Source organism: Trematomus bernacchii, unplaced genomic scaffold, assembly GCF_902827165.1.
Source record: "Trematomus bernacchii unplaced genomic scaffold, fTreBer1.1, whole genome shotgun sequence".
Lineage (NCBI taxonomy): Eukaryota > Metazoa > Chordata > Actinopteri > Perciformes > Nototheniidae > Trematomus > Trematomus bernacchii.
The window spans coordinates 9320729-9340953 of record NW_022987593.1 but is presented as its reverse complement, the minus strand read 5'-3'; the positions used below and the strand labels follow the sequence as shown (position 1 = coordinate 9340953).

General features: G+C 39.7%; 1 protein-coding gene across 1 annotated transcript; it reads left to right on the top strand.

The window, feature by feature from the left end:
- The first annotated feature begins 826 nt into the window (after positions 1–826).
- Positions 827–19926, top strand: herc3 (HECT and RLD domain containing E3 ubiquitin protein ligase 3). The gene is made up of 24 exons (XM_034130287.1): positions 827–1086; positions 2284–2443; positions 2870–2946; positions 3582–3803; positions 4543–4634; positions 4871–5001; positions 5836–5987; positions 6363–6418; positions 7069–7193; positions 7316–7375; positions 9327–9438; positions 9964–10153; positions 10294–10457; positions 10947–11060; positions 11440–11463; positions 11566–11664; positions 11935–12105; positions 12202–12345; positions 13629–13795; positions 16652–16718; positions 17401–17483; positions 18351–18534; positions 18716–18818; positions 19368–19926. The coding sequence occupies exons 1-24, from the start codon at positions 864–866 to the stop codon at positions 19574–19576; spliced, it is 3129 nt and encodes a 1042-aa protein (XP_033986178.1). The 5' UTR covers positions 827–863; the 3' UTR covers positions 19577–19926.
- Positions 19927–20225: the final 299 nt, after the last annotated feature.

Sequence of the window (20225 nt, the reverse complement as noted above, 5' to 3'; positions counted from 1 at the left end):
CTAAATACACGTACTGACAAAATGATTAAGCTATAGTCAGGGATCCACAATAAGCTAAATTATTGCTTATAATAATCGACAACTGCTGCTATTGAACCTTGACTCCTACATATCAAATGCTGTATACACTTGTCACAAACATAATCATCTCATGCATGTATTAAGTGCTTTAATTGTATGTATCTCCCAGAATAATCTTTTAGTGTAGGCGATAAAATGCTGCATTTCATTAATGTCATCGCATGTATTATTTTCACATGACTAACATTAGTTATCTTATTGCAACTAGTTATGTCCTATAAAGTCTATGGTTATATCCCAGTCCATTTAAAGGGATACAATAGTGAAAAAGGCTCATCACAATAAGCCAGAGCTGTAGTTTGACATCTGATCTATGTCATGTTGGTTTTAACTTATGTTCTATTCCCATTTATTTATTACCCATGTCTAACTCAGTGAGTAATATGCATGTGTTGCATGCGGATTGACAGTAAAGCAGGGACTGTTGTAGCTTCTTAAGCCGGGATTACACCCACAAGGTTTATTTAAACACACTGTCCTGTTCTTCTTCAGAATGCTTACACCATTCTCACACATTTCATCCATGTTCACCTTTAAACCCATACTTTAATGTTAAAAAAAGCATCAGGGCTTCACATGGAGCACGGTAATCAGAAAGTGTTCCTAATGAAGAAATATGACGTGATATTTACCCTGTTTCTTGCTTCTTCCAGGGTTGGACTTTACATGAAGCGGAGAAAGCGGGGCTGCTGTCAAGCCTGAACATTGTTTTGTCTTCCTCCATCTGGCCATCACTCTCTGCCTCTTCAGATCGGTACTTATCGCCCTCTCCCCTCGACAACATGCTCTGTTGGGGCAATGCAAAGGATGGACAGTTGGGAATAGGTTTGGAGAGGAACCTCCTATTTGAGCCAAGATACTGCCAAGTGTTCAATGGCAGGGGACTGAAAGATGTAGCGTGTGGAGGCCAACACTCTATATTCCTGCTGCAAGATGGCAGTGTGTACACATGTGGTTCTAACAGCTGTGGACAGCTAGGCCAAGACAAACCAGGGACTTCTCCAGGTAAGCTGAAATGCTGATTCACTGACCTTTTGATTAATCATTACACAGTGTAAGCGGTTGCACCACCATGCTGCACCACTTTCACTTGGTCAGAGTGGAAAGTTACCAAACAGGTGTGAGAATGTGGGTGAAGATGACATGGCGTGTTTACAAAAGCTGTTTGTATTGGCAGTGCCTGTCTCTACGGAGGGCAACGCCAACTCTTGGTCAGTTCACCACTTTCCAAGTCAAATATGTTGACATCAACTGGATGCAATGATTGCCTTAACATTTGGTACAGATGTTGATGATTCACATAGGATTTATTTAGGTAAAGATCATTTGTAAATTATGAAGCATCCTGTAATTAGTTAGTTGCCGATTATTTTAAGTCATACTCTAGTATAGTCTCTATAGAGTGCCACAGTGACGCGTCCTAAAACCCGGAAGTAAGCTGCGCATGGGTTCCTTCGACAAAAAAGCAATCCAATTTCTCCATAGGATTTTGGAAAATAGCTCGAAATAAGGTCTGTGGTTGACACACATTTAAGAGACGGATCACGTTTTGTTCAGTCGGATAATCTCCACATGTCTACCCTACTTTTATAATTTTCGAATCATAAATCTAATCGATAGATTTATGATCGATAGGGCACTCTATTGAAACCACAGGATCATATCTATCCGCAATAAACCTGTTCTATAGCAGGAAACCACATACTGTATGAAACCAGTACACCAACTCCACATTATCTGCACCACAGTCTGTCCTCCTCACGTGATTCCTGCTGGGTCTATGATGTGACAAGCCTACTTTGATAGCACACAGCCTCAGCATAGATGACTCAGATTTCTTCTGTGTATGTTTAATATCATAAGATCTGGGCTTCTGAACATCAGGTGTTTTTTGTTATGACTTACAGCAAATGCCTTTAATGCCTCACTAAGTTAGAGCTGTCCAAAAGATTAGATGCCCACGCTAAATGCCTGAGATGTGTTGGGTCCATGAAGGCATAATAAATGCTCTCTACTACAAAATCATGAATTAAAAAAAACCCATTTGGATTATTTAGCTTGCTAACTGAAAGGAAAAGTAGTTTTTGTCAGTAACAAAACGTATACCCAGGCCTTTGTGTATGCAACGAGAGAGTATCTTGAAAATGAAACCTCCATACTTAACATACTTGAAATGTCTGAAGCTCTCCCTCCTCTCCACAGAGCTTGTAGCGGCGCTCGACACTCAGACCATAAAGATGGTGTCGTGTGGTCGGGCTCATTCGATGGCGGTCAACGAGCAGGGGCAAGTGTTTGCGTGGGGGGCCGGTGAAGGGGGCCAGCTCGGCCTGGGGACCTCAGAGGTGGCTGTTCGAATCCCAAGGTGACTGAGTAGCACAGAAACAAAAAATGTAGGCTTTTGGCTGAAAAGAAAAAATATGTTGTAATAATTTTTGGATATGAGCTTTGTAAATAAATAAGTAATTTCTTACAGTTTAGCTCAGAGACTTGTCTACTATGAATGTTCATACATTTAAAAAAAAGACTTTAGTTAAGCCAAGAAGCTGAACCCCGGACTATCCTGGTCACAAAATGAAATCTTCTGATAACTGATATTTAGACCAAGGTTTTAATATAAATAGTTAATAATGTATAAATGTAATAATCTAATACAAATGTAAGTATTGGGTCGAATAAATAAACATTTGTATTTCTGTGCATATTTGATTATCATTATTTAGCATACTGTAAGTAGCTCATTCCTGGTTTTCTATAGTTTGGTTAATAATCATTTTCCTTCCCCCCCCAGGTTGGTCAAGAGGCTGTGTGACCACCGGATCTCTCAAGTAATGTGTGGGAATCAGCACTGCATTGCACTTTCAAAAGGTGTGAAAGACAACATCTCTTCATAACACATCATGTCTGTATTCTTGTATCCATCCACTCTTTGGCAAAACTCGATCCACATCCAGATGAGACTGACAACAATTTAAACTTTACATCAGCATGCATCTCAAATCCTTTTCACACATAAAATAATACTGTACAATCTGTACTTTGTTCACATCCAAACGATTTTGGAAATCCCCACAGAAAAACACATACATAATAATAATATGAGGTGTTGATAACGAGGCTTCTCCTATTTAAAGAAAAATATTTACTTTATACTCTAATGAAATATAATGTGGGGCACTATATAGGAACATTTTTCATATATAGTTTAGGAACTATATAGGAAAAACATGTGGGATGCAGCCATTGTATTCACATTTAAAGAAAGAAGTAAAGGTTTTTTCAATCTTTTTCTCCTTTCTTTGTAATTTCTTTAAGAATATTGTCTGGCATCTTGCCTTTATTTGACAGTGATGCAGAGAGACAGATTGGATGGAGAGAGAGGGGTCCTCAGGGATGTTGCATAGTCTGACATCACCAAACAGATGTTAAATATGTTCCTTTCCTGGCAGTAATTGATGCAAATGTGAAATTACCTGTTTTCTCTCCTCTGTTTTCCCCTACAGACGGCCAGCTGTTCACGTGGGGCCAGAACACCAGCGGTCAGCTCGGCCTGGGGAAGGGAGAACCGAGCAAGCTGTTCCCTCACCCCCTCATGTCTCTGGCGGGTATTCCTCTGGCACAGATAACCGCTGGGGGGGACCACAGCTTCGCTCTCTCCCTGTCTGGAGCTGTGTTCGGATGGGGCAAAAACAGAGCTGGACAACTGGGTCTCAATGATAAACAAGGTAACAATCAGCTGGATAGGAAAAAATACCAGGCCATATCCATTTAAAAAGAAATACATGATTGTATTATTAAATAATTATGATCAAAACATACTTGTGAACAGCTTGTAAAATGAACAACATGACAATATACATTCGTTGCTTTAGGTATAAAGGAATTATATAAACTTTATTTTTTTTCTAATTGCATTTATAGTAACAATTAAATGTGGTGATAAAGTCTTCAAAAGTGTGGACATTTCTGGTTTAGGTACCTTGGATGCGCTTTTAAATGGCCTTAATTATACTCTTAAAAAGCTGCAATAACTATGTGTATACACTGGTATATATTGATTTAATATTACACCTACAATATAGCAGTTACAGTATTGTTTTATTCATTAGATATGGGATATAATATATATACTTGTCAATAGACTCTTCTTGCACTATTTCTATTCTATTTTATTTGTATTTACTTTATCTGTTTTATTTGTTCTACGTCCTATATATCTGTTGCACTGTTGGAGGAGCCTGTGACCTACGTTTTTCATTGACATATCTACACTGTAGCTAATGTACAAATGACAATACAGCCTTGAATTGAAGTATACAAACAGAATTAAAACAAATACTCATGGAGAGATTCAATTGCAGAAGTGACCTTGTTCCTCTAAGGTGTACCACTCATATGTGAATACACAAACAGTGTATAAGAGATTGAGTGATCTTGCTTGCTTATTTATTTTCACTTCCTCAGATCGTGCTGTCCCGTGCCACATCAAGTTTCTGAGATCTCAAAAAGTTGTTCACATCAGCTGTGGAGAGGAACATACAGCGGCCCTCACAAAGGTAGAAACCCCCACTGGGGACTTTCAGTTCCCCACAGATCCACATATCTTACTACCTCCAATAGCGTTTAATAGCTCCGTTTGTATAGTCCCAAGTCAGCTGTTTGATAATTGGTATATCAGTTGGAGTATTCTCTCTGTATAGTGATTCTCTACATATTTAACTTTGACTTGCTGCATTACAGCCAACAATCTGAAACAGCAACAAGAGTTAATCCTTTGTTGTGTCTCTGGCAGGACGGCGGCTTGTTTACATTTGGTGAAGGCTCGTGGGGTCAGCTGGGTCATGGTTCCACCAACAATGAACTGTTACCCAGGCGAGTGCTGGAGCTCATGGGCACCGAGGTGTCCCAGATCACCTGTGGCAGGTACTTTCCCTTTTAACCTAGACAAAATATGAGGTACACCTGTACAAGCTGATGTCTCTGTCAGAAAAGTGTTTATTTAGCTCTGTGGTCATCTTTTAGGCTGTGGTTACTGGTAATGTTATATTGTACTGAATTAACTTCAAAGGTATTTCAAAGTTTAACAACTTTCTGAAACATCACAAATTATTGGCAGGGTTATTGATTTGTCTTAAATTAGATTGTATTTTATAATCTCAAGGGGCAAACTCACAAAAGGATTGTGCGGCTATTGCGTCCACTAAACCTTCTCAAATAACTAAAGGACAAACAAATGGTGTAACTCTGCACCAGCAGAGGGTTAAATGCACCTCTAACCACACTGCCAAACAAAAGGTATCTCAGTGCTATTCTCTGTTAACATCCGGTAAGTGCTTTCATTTGGCAAAATTGGCCCCCTTTTAAGGAAAAGAGCCTCAGTGAAAACCCAGTCAAATTCACAATGATCAGCACTAATAGCCACACACTGACATTTTCAATCGCAAATATATTGTAATATTATGTCAAGTGTAACCATGCCGGAGGTTTTTACGAATGGCTCCCAACCTGTAGCTCCTGAAAATGAAATGAAAATCCTTGCCATCTGCCATTTTTATGCCTACTGTGTTCTTGGTTTAAAGGAAACATTTGTACTGTTTGAAATCAGACGCATGAATAATAAAATGAAACTTTTAGGGTGTTTTAATCCCATATCTTATCTTGGCAAACAGTGGTTGCAAATGAATGTTCCCCTTAAGTACATTTGAGGCTGGCTCTGTCCTCCTTCGTCCTAAATGTTGCTCTTTCTTCTTTTGTCAGGCAACACACGTTGGCGTTTGTGCCTTCCTCCTGCGTGGTGTATGCGTTCGGTTGTAACAGCCACGGCCAGCTGGCCACAGGAGCACCGGGGGATGCCAGCAGCCCGTTTCCTCTCAAGGCCGGTTTCCTGACTGGGAGTTTCCACAGATCAGGTAATCAGAAGACTATGACACCATGACTATGTACACTCTCCCTATTTTCAATAAAAGCATGAAACACAACTACTCTAAGTATGTATTTAATTATCTGTTATGAGCTGTTTACATTACATTACATTACATTACATGTTACTTGTTAGACGCTTTTATCCAAAGCGACTTACATACTCAATACTGTGGACAATCCCCACAGGAGCAATTTGGGGTGAAGTGTCTTGCCCAGGGACACAACGACATGCTGACTGCAGTGGGGTTTGAACCTGTGCTCCCCTGATCCGAACACCAACGCACTAGTCCACTGCGCCACACGCCTTACCAGCTAACATGTGCTCTTTCTCTTTCCTTTCTTAAAATCCAAACAACATACAGTGACCAAAATCATCTGTGGAGGAGACCACGGCTTCTTACTGTACTCTAATGAAGAGGTATGTGATTTCAGATTTTAGTGACCTTCTTTTTAAAGCCTGTGGTCTTAATTTTAATAGTTATATTTGATTTAGTTACATTTAAATCTATAAACAGTTTGCCTTTTAAATCTATTGATTGCATCACATTTATTTCAAAGAATTTCAAGCCTAACCATCAAAATACTATTTCTTTTGCATCTTTTTCATTTAAAATATTTTTTGTGGCATTTTTTTGCACATGTGTGTCTGTTTTGTTTCTTTTTTATTTAGGGTGAACTGTACCATTACAAAAAAAAAAAAAATACACCCCCAAATAACCTTGTGTTTATGCTTTCCCCTAATCAGTTCCTGTGTTTAACCACAGGGTGGCATTAATGTCTAAACTCATACCAGTTCTTATACAGGAGCTCTACTGTATATGGAGCAGTTGTCTTCTACAAATAGCCGGCGAATAGTCAGGAATGTGCACTGATAAAGAAACAACACACATTCAGCCTCTACAGCAAAATATTTAGGCGTCAGACGTGGCCTATTTATTTTATCTTCATGGAAGAAGAAGAGACACAACTAAGACTGAAGCCGCAGTCGAACTGTGGAAGTACCAGCACAAACATCATCAAAATATTTGTGCTATAATCTCTTGTCTCTGTTTGTCTTCCTGTCTGCAGAGTTCTGTCCCCCCGGACGACTTCAGAGTGATGAATGTCAGTAAATCAATATCCCCGATCAATAATGAAAGATTAAATTCATGGAGGCTAAGGCTGATGTACAGCACAGACTCCACTGTCATAAAGTAAGTCAAGTATTATTGTAATGTTGTGATGTAAGTCAATTATATGTGAATGGTCTCTGCACTTGTCTCTGTTGGTTTAACATTTTTCACAGTGAGGCTCTGTTTTATGTTTTTGTGTACAGTGACATTATAATTCAACTCTCCTCTACGGCTTGTTGGAACGCCAGCTTCTTGGAACAAAGGTATGTTAAAATACATAAGTAACTATGTAATAAACTCAACTACTGTACTTCCCTTTCCTGATCGTAATACCACTACTCCATTCGTTTTTATTGGGAAATATTGCACTCCACAATACTACTACAGCTGCAGTCCCTAATTACTTTTCAGGTTAAGATTGTACATAACACATATGAAATAATCTTTTAAAACGCAATGCATTTTTTACTTTTATTTCTCACCAAAAATCTGTTTTGTAGTTGTTTTGAAAAATAACAATCTCTTAAGAAAAATCTCTTCCCGCGTCATATACATTTGTATCCTACTACTCAATGCAAAACTTGTCATGGTTGGGGGGGGGGGGAATAGGACCTGGTGACAGGCATTAGGATGAATAATGTAGAAGTAGCAGATTCATTGAACGGGGTACAAACATGCATTTCCCTTTTCCACATTTTAAAATATGTTTTATTGTCTCTAATGGTTGAATAATGTATTATCAAACTGAAAAATGATTGCATACATAAATAGGTTTTCATAATTTTTGAGAAGTCTAGTTATACTTTGTCTGTACCTTCACTGTGAGTTTAGCGAAAAATAGCCGATGATCTTTAGAACTGGTCAAACTCATGTGTAGGCTAGACTCCTGGGACCTTATTGGGCAGGGGTCTCACAGGGGCCTACAGGGACCTCACAGGGGCCACAACCTGGTATGTCATCTTATCCACCAAAACATGCTGAGTGTCAGAGCTGGGAAAGGTTTCAGCTGTTTGGTCACTGACTGATGTCTCTGACAAGCAGTCTGTGTGAAGGTGTGTTGGCTTTTAAGTACACACTCATCAGCAGATACTTATCGAGTGCAGGTATGAACTGTGGAGGCCATCAGGGTAAAAACAAACCTAAAGTACTTCATATTGTACTGTCTAGTGAAACGTATACGTTCTCAGGAGTCCAGTAGGAAATGCAGTCGTCGAAAGTACATTTACTCAAATATTGCACTGATGTACATGTGAGGTAGTTATACTTGGGTTTTTATATTTTGTCCTACTTCATTCTAGTTCTGTAATTCTTTCCCTCCACTTTGTTACTTTTTAAGTTATAGCTACGTTTAAAAAAAATACTATTTACTACAAATAATGTATACTTAACAATACAGTTAACCATTAGGCAAACCTTACTTTATGTTTAAAACATTTCATTTAATGTTTTTCACTGCTCCAGACATCCATCTGTTTTCATCTGTTTAGGTACATCCCAGAGAATATCAGATCTGCAATAATTTTAGCAAAAGTTTCAAGCGTGTATAAAGTGATTTTAAAACCAGATGGAAATGAATGGCTGTAAAGTGAACTATAAAAGTGTAAATAAATTAAAATATCTAAAACTGTATAGGATGCATTTAAACTTGGTCAGCTAAAATAATGAGTTATTTTACATATACTGTAGTTAGGGACCTAAAACTTGTTTCTCACTTGCTGTCATTTTTATTGTATTACTGTAATATTTACGCCCTGGGAACACTTTTCTGGATATTTCAGTTCACAGAGTTCTCAAAATAAAATGGGTCAGTGCTCTCACTCACAGTGTACTGTCTGCATCAGTGTCATTTGTTTGGAAAACAGCCTCCACGGGATCAGATCTGATGTATTGGTGTTATGACTAAATAAAACCTGAGCTATAAGAATGTGAAGGCTTACACTGTAAATAATTGCTGTCCTTCATGCCGAGGGGGTTTGTTGACTTTGTGTCCGCACTATCCACTGGAGGAGATCTGCTAAGGGATTGATTTAAATACCTTTATCCTTTGTGTTCACCTAACCTTCGGCGTTTAATCTAAAGTAACGAGTGTCGAGTAATATCGAGTTAAACCTTAAAGTCCTTGAATGTGCGCACTGGCCTATTTTTACGCTGTTCATGATTGCTGAGACATAATAGATAGTCGACACATAATCGTGTGTTTGCTTTCCTTCTCAGTGATGATACCCACTTTAAAACCAACCCAAAGATCCCAGGCATCGATCTCAACTCTGTCAGAAAACTATTTGAGACGCTCAGCAAACCCGCCTTCTCTGGACTTCAGGAGCAGGTACTGACTAAAGGTTTATTACAAAATGAAATCTGTAAAAGGTAATCACATGTTTCTCTCCTCTGTGCCAAAACCTGAAAGACTCAGATTTGTTATTGATTACAAACTAAAGTGTTTTTTCTCACTGTAATGAAACGGTAGAGAACCTTTGAGACTATTACTGACATCTATCTTGTTGTTATGAGAAAACATTCATACTGCATGAGTGTTGGGCTTGTTTGGAAAGTACATCAAGTTCTGCCGCAGACTGAGTCATAACCTCTAACATTAGCTCAGTAATGATAGACTGAACATGAATTATGATTTGTGCGGAGACCAAGGCCAAATTCCAAACCACTAAAAGCTTCTCCAGGCCGTTTTGGAATTGAAAATTATCCTACCAATGATTTTCTTAGCTTTTATATCATAGCATAGTACATTTCATACATTAAACGTTTCTCTGTATAACTGTGAATATTGTTCCTTATGTCTGTGTAATGCACAATCTTCAACATGCGCCCTTTCTGTGTCCTGCTCTTTGTTTAGGCCACCAAGAGTTTTGAGAGTCTGGTGATCCCTCAGCTGCCGCGCTCCCCTCCCGACGTCGAGGCCATGAGGATCTACCTCATCTTATCTGAGTACCCCGTCCTGCTGGACTCCAAGAACTACATCCGCCTCACCATCCCCCTCGCAATGGCCATCCTGCGGCTGGACGCCAACCCCGCCAAAGTATTAGGTATCATACATGTAATTTCAAATCGTCTTCATTAGCTGCCGTCTGTGTTCATGCATGAATGGGCTGAAACACAAACTTCTGAACCTCTTATGAGTTATTTACTCTCTAATTTCATTAAATCACTGTCTCCATCCCTGCAGATAACTGGTGGTGTTTTGTTGACGGCAGCGTGTTCACCAGAATGGTCGACATGTACAAGAGCATCGTTGTGTTCATGCTAACGGGAGGAAAGACGCTGCTCGTACCGGTGTTTTACGAAAACTATTTTGTCGCCACACTGCGTCTGCTGGAGAAACTCCACAAGGTATCCACACAAGCCCTCAATTCTGCAATAAAACATGACTTTTTCCTGATTTATTAGTAGTTAAAGGTGGGGTAGGTAAGTTTGAGAAACCGGCTCGAGATACACTTTTTGTTATATTCCATGGAATGCTCTTAACATCCCGATAGCAATGAATATCTTAAGTGCTTTGACAAAAAATCCATAAAGAAATGTCATCTGTGGAAGCCGTAATACTGTAAAAAGCACGACCAATCATTTTAGCCGGCCCGGCTAAAGTAACTGGATGGCCTACCTGCCTGTCAGCCTTCCATCTGTGCACAAACTTATCTCGTGCCCTCATTGGTCATGTGCGCGTTCGTGTGTGTTGGAGGAGGGGCTCTGTAAGGAAGTGGCAGATTTTTTCCGGCTGTGTATTTTCAAATTCTAGCGCACTCGAGCCGGTTTCTCAAACTTACCTACCCCACCTTTAATCTGTAGACTACTTTGTTACATTTTGTTCCATGCTACCAGGTTAACCTAAAGGCCCGCCATGTGGAGTACAACCGCTTTTATATCCCTGACATCACCAACCTGGTGGACATCCAGGAAGACTACCTCAAATGGTTTCTGAGTAAAGCTGACATCGTGAGTACTGACATTCTCCCACAACATTTGACTTCCTTGTTACTTGGCATCCGCTAAACAAACACACACACACACACACACACACACACACACACACACACACACACACACACACACACACACACACACACACACACACACACACACACACACACACACACACACATACACATACACATACACATACACACACACACTGCTTGTGGGTGTGTTGCTGTTTATCATTGCTTGCTGTCCAATAAGCATCTAAGTTCACAGACAAGCCCCTTTAGCACCCTTGGACATCGGAGGGATTTTTTAATCTTATTACACTTGCTGCTCGTGACCTTGTTTTCATTTCAAATCAAGTGACTTCTATTTCTCTCATTTTGTTTTCTAGAAACAATCATCCTCCCCATCGCAGGTATTCAGATTAAATACTCGATTTAACATCTAAAATTACATCTTTGATTAGATTTATTTCTATGGTATTAGTGTAGTAATTATTTTCCTGATTCCCTTGCAGAGTGACTTCCCCTCAGTGAACCTTTGTGCCTACCCGTTCATACTGAACGCTCAAGCCAAGACAACCATGCTGCAAACAGACGCCGAGCTGCAAATGCAGGTAGATTTTTCCTTCATTTAAAACGGTAATAGAATATATTAGATAATGCATAATTTGCATAATCACAAATAAAGTTTCAAAAAACAATTGTCTTTATGTACGTTATCAACTGGGGAAGTTTTATTATGATGAAAGAAATGTTTCTATTTTCACCTGTCTATCTGTAGTGTCTCTCCTTAATTTGTAAACAGTGTGAAATTAATTAGATTGCACTCACTATGTATTTTTATTATCTTATTAACTCTCCTTCCTTTTTCTTGTGTGACCCAGATGGCAGTTAGCGGTGCAAACCTACACAACGTCTTCATGCTGCTCACGCTGGAACCCCACCTTGCTAGGAACCCTTACTTGGTGCTCCATGTGCGCAGGGACCATTTAGTGAGTGACACACTACGTGAGCTCACCATGTACTCCGATGTGGATCTCAAGAAACCTCTGAAGGTGAGAGTTTATCCTAACAAGGTCACTGTGGTTCTGTAATTTTGATAAAATAAAACAAGCCCCTACCGTCTGTGACGTCCTCTCTTCCTCCTGCAGGTGATCTTTGATGGAGAGGAGGCCGTGGATGCAGGTGGAGTAACTAAAGAGTTCTTCCTGCTGCTCTTAAAGGAGCTGATGGATCCTGTTTATGGGATGTTCACTCACTACAAAGAGTCCAACCTGCTGTGGTTCTCAGACAAAGTAAGTTAACACTGTAGTACATGCTAATTATGTAAACAGACTCTGTTCTTAAACGTATTTGCATGCAAAGCTGAGTGGAGTTATTTAAAGGCAATTTATGGGAGGCGTGTAGCGCAGTGGGTTAATGCGCTGACCTTCGAATCAGAGGGTAGCAATTTCGAGTCCCACTGCAGTCAGCATGTCGTTAACTTGTGTCCCTGGGCAAGACACTTCACCCAAAATTGCTCCTGTTGGGATTGCCCACAGTATTGAGTAACATGTAATAGTTTTGAAACAGTATTTAAGTAACTCAAATAACCCTTTTTTACGAGTTTGGTTGGTAGCTTTTTGATAGGAGTTAGTAATCTAGTGTATCGCCAGGGCTTTGGCTTTTATTTGACCTGCAAGTGTAATTCCAGGAAGAGCTACTGCCATTAGTGATATGTCAGTTTACAAATTATTCATCTCTATAAAGTCAAATGTCCATGAACTTTAGGAACCACTTGTTACAAAGTCAAACGATCCAGCAATGAAATAAAAATCAGCCAATTTCCATTACCTTTTTGTCTGTATGTGCAAGGTCAATCTGTTTTATTATTGCTTCTTATTTATTATATTAAATGGGGCGAAGCCTGCAAGCTAGTTCAGGCAGTCAACTCGAGCACCAATCATACATTACCTCGTCCCTCTTACAACCAACCAAACACATTCTCCTAAACATGCCGCTCTATTTAAGCTGCCAGGTCTTCCTGCCTCTGCCTCGCTATGCTGCTGCTGTGTTCACTTGCTATTGCTACGTTCATGTTCCTGCTGCTGTGTTTCATGTTGCTGCTACTCGCCTGCCCCACCACCACCCCAGCTCCACCTGTAGGCTCGGGGGATAGTTATCTAATCATCACTCAATGTTCTTTGTAAATCTGTGGAGTGATGAGGCCCGAGCCTAGACGCCAAACTCAAACTATATGCTGCTTATAATAAACATATTAAGAAACACGTGAGTTGTCTGACTGAACTTGTTGAAAACATTTTATTTTTATTCAATGTCAAATTGAAATGATGGCCATGTTATCTTCAGGGACATGCTCACCACACTTAATAATTTTTCAAGCTTGAGTTTTAGATGTGATTTTTGACAGACATTTTTGAAATTGAGAAGCATGCACAGCACCATTTTTCATTTAGGAAAAAAATGTTTTTCTGCCTGGTATATCATTGTTTTACTTGTAGGACGTGAGAAGTCTTCAGTTATGTTAGACAGGTACAGAAAGGCAATAGTCAAATAATGTCCTCCTGTGTGTTTCCAGTGTTTTGTTGAGCAGAACTGGTTTCACCTGATCGGGATCATCTGCGGTCTGGCCATCTACAACTCCACGGTGGTGGACCTCCACTTCCCCCTGGTTCTCTACAAGAAGCTGCTCGATGTGGCGCCAACGCTGGAGGACTTCAAGGAGCTCTCCCCCACCGAGGCCAGGTAAGTGTCGTCTGAGCTGGAAGGGGGGGGGGGGAGAGAGATTGATATCCAGGGTTCTTACGGTCATTAAAAACCTGGAAAAGTCATGGAAATTGAAAATGCTAATTCCAGGCCCTGGAAAAGTTATGGAAAACAATATTTTTCCCAAAGTTTTGGAAAAGTCATAGAAATGTAACTAAAGTTGCATCAAATATAATTTATATTTTATCTAATCGCCAAAATAGTAATACTATAATGATAATAAATACTGTATCGTATAGTAATGAAACGTAAAATGGCATTTAACTGACGAGGTATTTTGCTGGTGAGAGATTTTAGTTGCTTTAGCCTGTAGAAGCTAGTAAGCCTACTATTGGATTTGTTTTAGATAGGCACAACATGTTTCATATGCAAACCTTATTTTCCTGTTCCATGTTAAAATAAACCATTTTCAGTGGTACCACTGAGAAAGAGTAATTTGTTTGGTCATGGAAAATTAAGTAAAGGTCATGGAAAAGTCATTGAACTTCATTGATGAAAAAGTGTATGAACCCTGGATATCATTTATTGCCTGATTTATTGAACATGTATTCCCTAAATGCATGGCTAAGTGTATACAATGATATAAAAGACATCCAATTCCAACTTTGACTAAAACTTGACAAAAGAAAACCAGTTTTTTTAACCTGGCTTTATTGAATGTGCAGATTTCTGCTCCGGTAATGAGTAATATATGATAAAATAATGCATAATCTGCATATTTTAAAATACCATGTCTCTCTAAAGAACGAGCAAAATTAACCTAAGAGAGAAACTCTTGATATCTGTTGCTCCACAGGTGTAACTAAATAGCGTAAAATCATAAAGAAACATTACATAACCAGTGTATTTTTAAAGAGCAGTGGAATTAACTGCCACTGGCAAACGCCTCTTCATTGAATTTGGAGCATGAAGCATTTCCTTTGTGCCCGATAGTGTCCAGTTTACTATCAATGTTGAGATTAGTTATCTAAAAGCTAAAAGAAGGGCTGTGCAGACTGTTGAGCTGCTATTAGAGACAACACCTCCTTAAAGGACTAGATATCCAATAATATTTTATATTGTACCCTTTCATTTTGACTTGAATAAACACCTATTGTGCCTTCAAAGCTCGAGCAGTTTAACCCTCCTATTGTCTTTGTTTCCCCCCCCCTCCCCCCCTTACTTTGGTGTTCGCGGTCAAATTTGACAGGTCCTGTTTTAACTGCTATTACATTAACACAAAAACCATTAATCATCACCAAATTTCATTTAACACCCTTTCAAACTGTAAATATTGTATCAGACTACTGGTATACATGAAAAACTGCAGTAAATATACAAAGAATAGACACTGAACATGTATTGCGTGTGCCAGATGTGATCCATGTGGGGGGATGGGCACATAAGAGCGGGAAATGTGTCATTGTTCTGTGTGTGTGTGCCAGGTGTGATCCATGTGGGGGGATGGGCACATAAGGGGGGAAATGTGTCATTGTTCTGTGTGTGTTTGTGTGTGCCAGGTGTGATTCACATGGGGGGATGAGCACATAAGGGGGGGGGGACACATCTAGAGTGTGTGTGTGTGTGTGTGTGTGTGTGTGTGTGTGTGTGTGTGTGTGTGTGTGTGTGTGTGTGTGTGTGTGTGTGTGTGTGTGTGTGTGTGTGTGTGTGTGTGTGTGTGTGTGTGTGTGTGTGTGTGTGTGTGGTGTGTGTGTGTGTGGTGTGTGTGTGTGTGTGTGTGTGTGTGTGTGTGTGTGTGTGTGTGTGTGTGTGTGTGTGTGTGTGGGTGTGGGTGTGGGTGTGGGTGGGTGTGGGTGTGGGTGTGTGTGGGTGTTTGTGTGTGTGTTTTATCTGATCCGGATGGTTACTAATTCCTTTTCTTTATGGCGGTCATTTTTGACCGGGAACACCATGGGTGTTACAAAGTTGACTAAATCATCCAAAATTCAATGAAAGTGGTGATCAGCTATTGTATATGTTCAAATGTTTAATGTGAAGGATATCATAAAGCATTAATGCAATCGAATGTAAAACAAAAAAGTTATGATTGATGAAAGTAGTAAATCGGTCAGATTTGACCCGAAGACAACAGGAGGGTTAAGGATACTGGCTGCCTCACACTGACAATAAAGAGATAAGACATTGTTTAAATAATTGCGTCAGTTGTTTGAATATTTGGTATTGTTTAAATGACCTGTAGTCGGGGTCAAACTTTAAAGCAATGTTATTTGATCCTCTTTGCCTAATTATCATTTCCTTTGCCAGCTACACTTCTTCTTTCCATGTTTCCTGTGTTTTGGCGGTAAATATCCAGCATGATGTTTGCAGGGAAACTAACCAAACACTCCCTCTGAGTCATTTCCTGTGGTGGCATGGCATTATTATTAGCTAATATGTCAGCCCCTCACTTTTAATCTGACGGTACATTTCTATTTGATCCATACAGCTGTAGGACAGGAACAGCTGATGCCTTTTTAAAAGTCAAACAGGGTCAGATTTAAACCTGCAGGCGACTCAAATGAACCGTCTGATAAAGTACGACAGATGTTTGATATCAGAGTGTTGCAGATATTTCTGAAATGAAGATTAAAAACGATACAAACAAGTCCTCAGCTATGCATGTTAGTAATATGCATGAAGAAGCTACTTTCACATGAAATAACCAAATTCGTCTCCTAACTTATGATGCAGTGAATATATTTGAATGATGGTGATTCTGATCTTGACATCTTCATTTGTTTGTTTTACCGCTACACTAATAAGATTAATAAGCCTGTGTGTTTCCAGTGCCACACAACACGTGTTGATTATATTATTGCTTTCAGATATTGACTGTTTCTGTTTATTCTTCTGCAGGAGTCTACAACAACTTCTGGACTACGAAGGAGGTGATGTGGAGGAGATGTTTCTTCTCAACTTTGCTGTAAGTGTGTTCAAACTGTTTCACCTTTATCCCTCTAAATAAAAGGTTTTTCTTATCGTCAATTAATCACATTAAAAGACCAGTACCAACATTGTGACTGTCTTTTAATACTTTTTGACTACTTTTAAACGTGTCACAAATTTAGAGTTTAATTCAAAACTTGTATTTTATTGGGGACTGTTTTCCATTGCGGATTAATACGCATATAGCTCACCTGAGAGTGTTAAAGCAGCAGGAGAATTTGGTGGTAGTAGTGGGTGATACCACCAATCACAAAAGGTTGGAATCACCAATAAAAATATGATACTTATAACATTCAAAGCAGCTCATTTAACATTGTTATGCTTTATGAGTTTAATGCTTCAATGTAGGCTTCTGAATAAAATTAAAGGTTTGTGGCTGTATTTATCCAACATTTATTTAAGCACAAGACGTTTTTTAACAAAAGTATTTTAAAAAGTAAATAGCTGTGTTTGCAAAAATGTTGAACACATTGATGTTTTTAAGCGTGTTTTAGCAAATGGTGGAGCACATTAAACTGTTCCTACAGTACAGAAAGTAGATGTTAGTAAAAGCCTTTTTATGGGATTTGTTGACATAAAAAAACGTCTACACTTCCCTCCTGAAATGTAAAAACGTACACAATCTTAATTTAATATCATGTGTTGTGTTCATGTCTCAGATTACCAGAGAGAATTATGGGATGACAGAAGTCAAAGAGCTCGTTCCCGGAGGAGAGAGCATCAGCGTGGACAAAAACAACAGGTGACGTACAGTTTATTTATAAATGTTGATAGTTCATGCAACAATTTAAGGAGATTAGATCTTTTTTTAAATAAATGTGTCAGCTTGTTCTTCACTTGATGTTCCATTTTAAATGACCTTGTTCTATTAATTTGTTTAATGCTCCGCACTCAGTCCAGGTCTAAAAGACAAACAGATGATTCTAGGCTTTTAATTTCTGTTGTTTTTCGAGTGCTGAGATTATCAGGTCGCTCAAACAGCTGGCAGATTGTGTCCTATTGTTCCAACTGAAGGTCATGCTCCGTGTTGAAAATGTAGAAAACTAAAATGTCTGTATTGTAAGTGTCATTTAGCGTGTTCGTCTCCACCATAACATCCCTGTTGCTTGACCTTGTCCCAGTACCATTGATTACAGTGTTGTGTTGAGGAGTCCACAGAGAGTTGGGGAGGGGGGGGGGGGGGGGGGGCGTAGTGTCGGCACGTCTGACTGCTAAACAGATGGCAAGAGAGGCAGTGACCTAAGATGTTCCTGCAAAATCCCCTCGACAATACGATAAGAACATTATAACAAAAATAACAGAGAACATTGTAGCTGCTGCGGTGTACAACATCTGAACCCTGGAGGAGAGATGTTGATTTAGACCTAAAGTTCGTATATATATTTAATGTTTGTTTACTTGCTCTAACACCTCACTGATGCTTTGATTCTTGTATTTAGAGAAGAACTGACATACTTTCACCCACACACAAAAGAAGGAAGTGAGTGTTTACAACCTTGACGTCTGACTCTTTCCTTATAAACTAATATTTGAGGATGCAGCTGCTGCGAGGAACAATTTAATACATCTAAATGTTTACTTAACGTGTGTGTGGTTGTGTGTTTTTCAGGAAAGAGTTTGTGGAGGCCTACCTGCGCTACGTGTTCTCGGACTCGGTGAGCGACGAGTATGCAGCCTTCTCTTCAGGCTTCCTGAAGGTGTGCGGCGGGGAGATCCTGTCGCTGTTCCAGCCCTCTGAGCTGATGGCCATGGTGGTCGGCAACAACAACTACAACTGGGAAGAGATGGAGAAGGTCAGTGTGTGGTTTTGAAGAGCTATACGTATAATTTTGTAGTAACAATGAGTCACTCTGCTCTGAGTTAATGTCCTACAGCAGAAATGACATACCAGGAAACCTAAGAGTGATTGTTATTGTTATATAGATAATTCAAGGCAAAAATTCTAAATTTGGTTGAAATCTGTTCTCTTCGCAGAATGCTGTGTACAAAGGGGAATACACAGCCACCCATCCAACAGTCAGATTGTTCTGGGAAGTTTTCCACGAGTTCCCTCTGGAGCAGAAGAAGCAGTTCTTATGTAAGTATTCAAACGCCGCATTGCTCAATGTGCATGACAGTTTAATACTCACACTCTCTCTCTCAGACAACTTATGAATACTGTGTGTGAATTTTGTTCCTCGTGCATGACAATATATTACCTACACAAACATTTGGCTTCGACAAAAAGCCTTAACATGTTGACAATCATTTCAAGATCTCTGTGGTAAATCAATCCTGTGTGTCACAAGGTGGAAAAGCAAATAAGCAACTTTCCCACGTTGTTTTTGCAACCATTAGCCTTAGAGAAGGAAGAGAGATCTTGTAAAGGATAGAGGTTTTATCCTAGTTACTCCATGTCAAACTGTCCATGAGCAAGAAAATTAACCCATTTAGTGTTTAAGGTCAAACCAACACATTGCATGGTATCAGGCTGTCATGGGTTAAATTATAATACTTTACTTTGTTTACAAGCATTATATAAATGCATCCAGGTACCATATATATTGGCATATGGGACGGTTCAAAACATTATCAGCCTGCTCAAGCAGTTTTTTTTGCAACTCTGCCCTCTATGTCCTGCCTGCAGTGTTCCTGACGGGCAGCGACCGTATCCCCATCCACGGCATGGAGAGCATGCGCATCGTGATCCAGTCGACCACAGCGGAGGAGCACTACCTGCCGGTCGCCCACACCTGCTACAACCTGCTGGACATGCCCCGCTACCAGACCAAAGAGATCCTGCACCGCCGCCTGACCCGGGCTGTGGAGCAGTACGAGGGCTTCAGTCTGGTCTGAGGAGGGGGAGACCTGCAGCAGCTTTGATGCACTTTAACAGCAATATGACCCCCATGTCAGTGTAATGGGGGACATCGGAAACAGAAGAAGTTCACTTTCTTTATATGCTTTCACAAAATTGTTAATTAAAGATCTTGAATCTGAAAGGTCTATATATGTAAATGCAAGTATTATTGTTTTTATTGCTTTGGGCAAAGTCTCTCAACCTTTTATGGCCATTTGGAAGATATTTAAAATGCGTTTGTCATTCCTTAAAGTGCACCTATCATGCTATTTTTAGGCAATAGCATAGGTCTCAGATATATAAAAAATACCAAACAGATCACCCGTTCTAGCCATGCCTCATATCCCTCTATTTCACTTCCTGTTTCAAAAGTGCTGATTTTGGGTATAAAGCTTTAAAAAAATAAAAAATGTATACAAAATAAAAAAGGAGGGGTCTGAGATCATGCGGGACCCGGCAGCTACTGTCTAAACTAAATTCTGCCGTGATGAAACGCCATATCATGGATTATCAAGGATTATTTCTGAAACAGTATGGAGCTCAAAGGCTTTCTCTCTTGCCGGTTATACCACAAGGTGAGTTCCTTTTTATTTCCTGCTTCTTCACACACATGCTCTCCAGTACAGGTTAGCTCTGAGTGTTAGC